Consider the following 8,116-nt stretch of genomic DNA (forward strand, 5'->3'; position numbering starts at 1 on the left):
TAGTAAAAATGTTCAAATTACAACGATTCTTCGGGACTTTTTTTCCCTTACTCAGGACATATTGAGGATACAAAATCAGTTGAGTTTGCTTTTGTTGCAATTTGTTCAACCTTTTTTCATAAAATGACTATAAGGGATTCTTCTCATGAGTGTCGGCGCATGTTTAGGAATGTTTCTGATCCAAGCTCCAAGCTCCCGGGTGATGGCAGTAATGCACTGTTAAAGGGTTAGAACAACATGAGGGTAATTACTGACAGAATTTTCATTTTTGGGTGAACTAACCCTTTAAGTGCGGTTGCCAATAAAACGAAAAAGAAGAAGAAGAAGTGTCGGCGCATGTTATTTGTTTTTGACTGCAGATGACGTGTGAGCTAGTTGCGGAAGTGACGTGTGTTCCTCCAATCAGAGCTCGCAGCGCATGATTTCGAACATCAACGTCCCGACGGGAAATACGCCAGTGAAGAAACTCACATAAAATACACGATTTACGCACTATCCGTCCTAAAGTAGCCGTTCTTCCGTCTGTGGATCGCGGCGAACAGCAGTGCGGGGTGTGTGTCGAGTTTATGTGGAGCTCAGAGGCGTATGGAGGAGAAGTTTAACCCGTTAATCTCCTGAGAGACTCGCGTTCGGCCATGGCGCGCGAGCGGGTGCAGAAGAAGAGCTTCCAGCAGAGTCTGGACGAAATCAAGGACAAAATGAAGGAAAAGAGGAACAAACGCCTGGCTGGTGCTTTAGCTGTCAGCCGCGGCCTGTCGAAGATGAAGAACAGAAGCACAGGTGCGATAAATGCCGAGAAACCGACATATTCCTGCCTTTTGTTGTGTGTTTGTGTATATAAACGTCTAGGTTGTGTTTATGGTCTCGTTAGTGCCAGTACTGGGTCTATATTAACCGATCTCCCAGCTCTTAAAGGGACAGTTCACACAGACATGTACATTCTGTCATTGACGCACGTTGATCAAATCTATGACTGATGTTCCTCTGTGGAAAACAAACTGAGGTGTTCAGGAGTGACATCCTCATTCTGTCGTTTTCCATTCAGCCTAGCATCGCCTTTTGTGTTCCACAGAAGAAAGAAAGTCAGATTAAAGTCAGCATGAAACAGAAGTTGTGATGATATTATAACCGAATGAGTGAAACTTCTGGAACAAGAACAAATGAGGGCGGGGCTTGATTGTGTCCGTGGGGAATTGTACTGATGGTTGAGGTTTGCTATTGGCTGATCTCCTGTGAGTGACAGGTCGCCCCCCCCCCTCGTCATCAGAGAAGAGATGCTGCAAGAGGAACTTATTCTGATTCGAGATTATTAAAACACTGATAAATCACTTAAAATAAACTTCAATATTCCATTAAAAATAACAATCAATGACAGTTTATTTTCGGCGGATCGTGTGTTTACAGCGACGGTGCAGCCGTTTGTGCTGAAGAGCGTCCAGGTGAATAATAAAGCTCTCGCCGTGGCTCTGCAGACGGAGCGGGAGAAGGTACGGCAAGCGCAGGGGGTCATTCTGCAGCTGAAGAAGGAGAGGCAGGCGCTGGTCTTCCACCTGCTGATGCTGAAGAGGACCCTTCGAGACCGCGCTCAGGTGAGACTGCACACACACACACACACACACACACACTGCTGATATACAGGTGAGACTGCACACACACACACACACTGCTGATATACAGGTGAGACGTGCACACACACACACACACACTGCTGATATACAGGTGAGACGTGCACACACACACACAGGGACGGACTGGGGCTAAAAAACAGCCCTGGACTTTCTCCCAAATAGGCCCATCATCCGGCCATTCGCCTAGCCGTGTGCGACAGACACTATATGCCACTATATGTCTTGATACTATATGCCACAATACTGTAGCCTATCAGACAAGGTATTCACAGCAAGTAACATCTCAAAACCAATGATGATTATTGGGGTTGTGTTTATTAATGAAGCCTCAGCCTTAAAATAAAAACAAAAAATGTACAATGCCATAAAATACAAATAATGAAATGTCACTGGCTACAGAAACCCCAAATTACACAAACTTGTAATTATAAAACATATAGTTACTATACCAGGGGTCTCCAACCTTTTTGTGTGCGAGGGCTACCTCAAGGGATAAAATAATCTAGAAGGAATTTTTATTTTTTATACTCCAATATTTATTATACATAACATGGTGAAGCTTTTTTACTTTTCACCATCACCATTGTGACAGTACGGTTTCGGGAAGCAGTCGAGCCTAGAGTTGATGTCTGCAGTAGTGAAGCGGTGAGGTTACGGCGCTGGATGCTTCATCGATGCACAGATCTACTTCTGTATGAGCGTGTAACTCATGAAGTGTGTGTGCTGGTTCCTCTAATCCTGCTGGTCTAACTTCTCTTTGCTTCTTGTTTTTGCAGGTTTCCCCAGTCGAGTCGATTCCAGCTGCGCCCGTCAGCCCTCGGTGAGAAACACACGCTTTCTATACAGCAATTACACACATCAGTGTTTGTAGGCTTGAGTCTCTTCTGCTCACCAAAGCTGCAGAAACACAGAACAGTGGAATATTATTCCAGTGTAAAACAGCTGCTCTCTATGGAAACTACGCCACAGAATAAAACATTTTAAAAGATAATTGTGACGTTATATCACGCAATTCTGACATTATATCTCGCAATTGTGAGTTAATAACACTCTATGAGGATAAAAAGTCAGAATTTCAAGTTTATTTCTTGCAATTGCGACTTTATATCACGTAATTATAAGGAAAAAAGGTCAGAATTGTGAGATATCGTCATATGTGACTTCAGTTGCGGAGGGATTTGGTCCAGCGGTATCTATCGGACTCCACCATTGTAAAAAGCTAACCGGAAGAGTCGTATCCCTACTAAAGGACGTACTTCCGGTCTTCAATTTTTTCGTGACACAGGCCTATATGATGATTAGATGCTCAAGAAACATTTATGATTATTATGAGTGTAAGAAGTTTTTTGTTGATGATATTGTGACTGTGTCGCAGGCCGGTGGGTGTGTTTGAGACTGACGTGCAGGAGCCTCCTCCGACTGCAGGTGCGTGTGTGTGTGTGTGTGTGTGTGTGTGTGTGTGCGCGTGTGTGCGCGTGTGTGTCTCACATGCTCATTACACACGTTCGGGCTTCTACACTGTGTTCTGTGTGTGCAGAGGCTGCTCCGGGGAGCTGTGCGGACCGACTGGGTTCACTGCCGCCCACAGTGGGAACCAGGAGAAAGAGACGCTCCGATGCTGCGAGGAGACGGAGCTCACGCTTACACTCCATCGGGAAAACACCCGAGACTCCCGATGACCGGCGAGAGGAGGCGCTCAACACTCGCCCGGAGGAGGAGCGGATCGAACCGGAGGAGCAGAACCGGGAACAGAACTGTGAGTTTGAGCTGGAGGTTTCTGCGGTCCAGCACTCGACGCCGGAGCCTCCCGTCAGGCCGAGCAGAAGGAGGAAACCCACCCGGACCAAACCGGACCGGGGCCGCAGACCGGACCGGGCCCCGCTGAAGAAACCCTGGGAGAATCCCAAACCCCGAGCGCGCTCCAAAAGCCGTGAGCGTTCCCAGAGCCGATCCCGAGCGCCGGCCGAGGGCCTGAACTCCTCGCTGGGCGGCAACGACACCTTCGACTTCGACTGTGAGGAGGCCGTTCATCTGACACCCTTCCGAACCGGACACAAGCCTGCGGAGAGACCGGATAAGCCTGCGGAGAGACCGGATAAGCCTGCGGAGAGACCGGATAAGCCTGCGGAGAGACCGGATAAGCCTGCGGAGAGACCGGATAAGCCTGCGGATGAAGAGGACCAGGCCGACAGCAGCCTCTCTGATGATGATGATGATGATTCCCCGTACGTGCCGAAGAGGAAGACTAGAAGAACTCGAAGTCCTCCGGCCAGACGCGCTCGATCCAAGCGCCGCTCCGCTCAGGAGAAGAGCCTGAAGCAGCTCTCAGGTACCGCACCGCACCGCACTTTAAACATATCATGAAAGTCTGACTTTCCCCGTGTGTCAGTGCTATAATCGGGTCCCCGGCGCTTCTACCGACCCAGAGAACATGAGAAGTGAAGCCCAGTAACTGTGTTCTGGTGAGCCTTTCTCTGACAGCATGTTATAAAATAAGCCGATCAGATTTCGCTCTCCTTCTGACGAATGAAGAGGATCTTATTATAATATTAAGTAATTGGGTTTAGTTGCCGTGTGAACATGAGTTACTCATTATGAATAGCACGCATCTGAGGCGCGTTGGTGACTGGTAGTAGTCGTTATATTTGATGATTAACTAATGTTAATCTGTTCTGTTATTGCCGGAGTTTCTGAAGCTCGTGTAAAGGCTCCGCCCTCTTCTGAACAGAGGCGGAGCTAAAGCTCATTTGCATTTAAATGGAAACACAAAAACAACACGTTTATGCTCACACCCAAAAAGGAGCAAATTTGACAAGCTATAATAAATGATCTGGGAGTATTTGAGCTGAAATTTTAGACACATTCTGGGGACACCACAGATTTATATTACATCTTGTGAAAAGGGGCATAATATGTATCATATCACACTATCTAACATTTCATTCTTTTAATAATTTAATGATTCACAGATAAAAACAGGGCTGAAGTGGACGAAACTGACGTGCATCTCGACACACAGTCGCTGGTCTGTGTTCCTCTCCAGGATCCCAGCCAATCAGAGACGAGCCCAGGTAAACGCAGATGAGTGGGAGTAATGTGTGAATTCTTCATAGTTATTGCTTTCTGCTGCCGGGTTATGAATAGAGCTGTGGAATATAATCACCTTTACGGTGCTGAGCTATTATTGCTTACTTGAATGTTTCTGTCACACTTGTGCATCAGAGATAATCACACGCAGGTCCACAGTGGGCAGAAGCGTCATGAAACTGTTAAGCCTGGGAGCGCAGACACAGTAAAACACGTTTAAAAAGTAAAACAAAAAAAGTTACAAACGTTTTAGTTTATGAAAATTATTTATGAACATTATTTTATTTAAAATGTATATTTTATGAAACATGTTGAACTCTAAAACTGTAAAAAGCAAAGCCATAAATCTAAACAAGTTGTGTTCCAGGATCTCAGTGTGTTTGGCAGATCTTCCCCGTTACAGGGTTCGTACGGTCATGAAAAACCTGGAAAAGTCATGGAATTTTAAAATGGCAATTTCCAGGCCTGGAAAAGTTTTGGAAAATGAATAAACTCAGAAAGTTTTGGAAAAGTCATGGAAATTTGTTTTTCAAAATATCCGTGTACTTGAATTTGTTTAAATAATAATATTGGTGAAACAAATTGCAATACTTTTTTCGTTTTACTGTGCGTTCACACCGGACGCGAATAGCGCGTCAAATTCGCGCCTGCCGCGTCTATGCGCTTGACCACTTTTTGTGTTAATTCGCGCGTCAAGAGCGAAATGTACGCGCGTAAAAACAAAAGTTTGAAGCGAAATTTACGCGCGTCAGAGGCGAAAGCTTCGAAACCCGTTGGCGGCTATCTTTTTTAGATGTTTATTGAGCATAGCATTAATCGAGAGAGTCACCGCTCGTATATGCTCTGGAGAGTAGAAACAGCTGCGTAGGGGACATCGTCGCTGTACTCGGGTCCACCAGACCCTCTGGAGGGTTTCAGGAGTTTCACAAATTTGCTCCAGGAGCTAGGTTTGGTGGACCTAACGGTGAGGACGCTGACGAGGACATGCGTATAGGCCGTATATTATTATATTACATTTTTTTTCCTCTAGCGATCAATCATTTCAAAAATCATGGCAACGGAGGACGTTAGTAGGTTTATATCTCAGCCACCGCCCTACAAATTATTATTATTAATGGAAGGAGACGTGTCTTATCCAAGCATTAATGTCAGGGAAAGACCCTTATGCGAACGGCACATATAGGCTAAGTTTGTTCATGTTTCTCTCTTGATTGTGGCATTTCTTTGATAGTAGGCTATCCCTGTAATTATTGTTACTTTTATGAATTTATTAAAGAACCCTGGCTGTCATGTTTTCTTTCTGTTCGAAAGGTCCGTGTTTCTTTTGTGTCCACTCGTTTTTCCTTTAACCCCCAAATGAAAAACGAAAAATGAAGGGTTGTTGTAAGTAGGCGATTTTTAAAACGCAAAGTTGAACACCAACATTTAAATGCTGCGCGAAAAAAAAATATCGACGAATTTTCTGATTTTTGTTTGACTTTTTGCCTCTTTGTTAAACATTTAAATATATACAAATTAATATGGATGGGTTTTTTTCTTTTAAAAAATGTCTTTGGTCTTTTATTTTCCGTGTTCGCATTTATGAGGAAAAAACTATGTTACGTGACCGTTCTCCATTACGGTAATGAGTGCTCTGAAAGCGGCACTAAAAGACTTTAAAACTTACACAGAGACCTCAAACAGAAAGCACAAAGCCTTTCTAAACGAATTTCGTTTTGTATTAATTGTATCTTGATTTTAAAATGTTTCATTAACCAATTGCTTAATAAATAAAAAGTAAATAGCAGAAAATAGATAATCACGACACAGAGGCGCCGGAGTGAACTGGAGCATAAGCTATCATCCATGAACCGAAACTCAGCGTAAAAGGTAGCCTACTCGCCTCACAGACCTAAACAAAACTGAAATAGGCCTATATCTATTATCTACAGAAATCTCTACTTTTAAACAAAACCATTCAAAACAAAATAAAACGAGCCGGCTTCAGACTGCGCTCAGCAGGGGGGCATTTATTTTCAATGGGTGGGCACTAGCAGTTTTCACAGAATTGTAAATGCAACGCATATGTTTGTTCATTAAAATGTATTAATTTTTAGCATTTAGTCATTTATTTGTAATAAACACTTTAAGTGGGCTATTTAAAAATGGTTATTTATATGTTAAATTATCTTTTTAAAACATAAGCGCAGAGTGTTATGTAATATTGTGTGTGTGTGTGTGTGTGTGTGTGTCGAAAAAATTTGTCCGCAGCTGCTAAAAAAAAAAAAAAAACAGTCAAATACCCCACTGTCAGTATTTTGTAAGGAACAGGCAAATATGTCAAATATAGCAGGAGACATTTTAATTGTTTACTAATAAAACAGTTATTTTTTTATGTCATTGTCGGGTAGATGAAGTTGACGGCTCGCGATCTTCGCAGCGCCAGAGAGAAATGCACATTTCATACGAATTACATAAGCAGCGCAGTTTTCTTTCGTTTTGAATTGTTCTGCTTAAAAGTAGACATTTCAAGCTATCTATATGTCTCAGGTCTGTGAAGCAATAGGCTACCTTATAGGCCTACGCTGAGTTTCGGTTCATTTATGAGACGAGCTCCAGGTTCGCCAGCACCTCCGTGTCCTAATTATCTATTTTCTAATAGCCTATTTAGCTACTTCTTATTAAATCCAGACAATTTGTTGACAAAACATCGATTAAAATTAAGATACAATTAATACAAAACGAAATTAAATTTAAAGACAGGCTTTGTGCTTTCAGTTTGAGGTCTCAGTGAAAGTTGTGAAAGTAAAACATTATTTTAGTGCCGCTTTAGAGCGCTATAACGTCCGTTGCGAAAACTGTCTATAACTTTTTTTTGTGTGTGTGAAATACATTTATAAAAAAAAATGGAACTTAGTACAGTGCTATATATGTTTTTTTCTTCCTCGTGGCGCATTTTTTGACTGATATGCGTCTCCGGAGCGACTTATAAAATAGGCTATGGTAAGTTATTTATTCTTTCGCTACTAGGTCAAGCGCTACGAACTGGAAGTAGGGAACCGGAGTCGTCGTTATGGCAGCGCCCATTGTTTAGAGCAGAATAAGGTGGATATAACGTGCAAGTTATTGGGGGGGGCGGCAGGGGGGTAGGAAACCCCCCTACTGTGGTTTTATGTTGGCTAAGCTTTATTATATTTTCAGCTAATGAGCCGTTTGTAGACATATTTTTATTATTTCTCACTAAAATGTAAATTAAACTGATATTATTTTGTAAATTAGCCTATATCATAATTCAATTTGGGGGGGCATAAAAGACATTTGGGGGGGCATTGCCCCTGTACTTGGCACTGTGTAGCCTAATCCGTATGAAATGTGCATTTCTCTCCGGCGTGTTCACTAAGAAGATCGCGAGTCAGTCAACT

The 8,116-nt window shown here is 43.0% G+C and overlaps 1 protein-coding gene across 2 annotated transcripts in view; it reads left to right on the forward strand.

The window, feature by feature from the left end:
* The first annotated feature begins 368 nt into the window (after nt 1-368).
* sgo1 (shugoshin 1) overlaps nt 369-8,116 on the forward strand; it is a 12,392-nt gene continuing 4,644 nt past the window's right edge. The window contains exons 1-6 of one of the 2 annotated variants that reach the window (XM_084131585.1): nt 369-780; nt 1,405-1,589; nt 2,405-2,448; nt 3,004-3,053; nt 3,166-3,957; nt 4,598-4,699. In XM_084131585.1, coding sequence (XP_083987711.1) covers nt 636-780; nt 1,405-1,589; nt 2,405-2,448; nt 3,004-3,053; nt 3,166-3,957; nt 4,598-4,699 — 1,318 coding nt within the window. In that variant the 5' untranslated portion in view covers nt 369-635. The remainder of the gene's footprint in view (nt 781-1,404; nt 1,590-2,404; nt 2,449-3,003; nt 3,054-3,165; nt 3,958-4,597; nt 4,700-8,116) is intronic. The other variant, XM_084131586.1, reaches the window with a different exon arrangement.

The sequence above is a fragment of the Abramis brama genome (assembly GCF_963993115.1).
Source record: "Abramis brama genome assembly, chromosome: 12".
NCBI lineage: Eukaryota > Metazoa > Chordata > Actinopteri > Cypriniformes > Leuciscidae > Abramis > Abramis brama.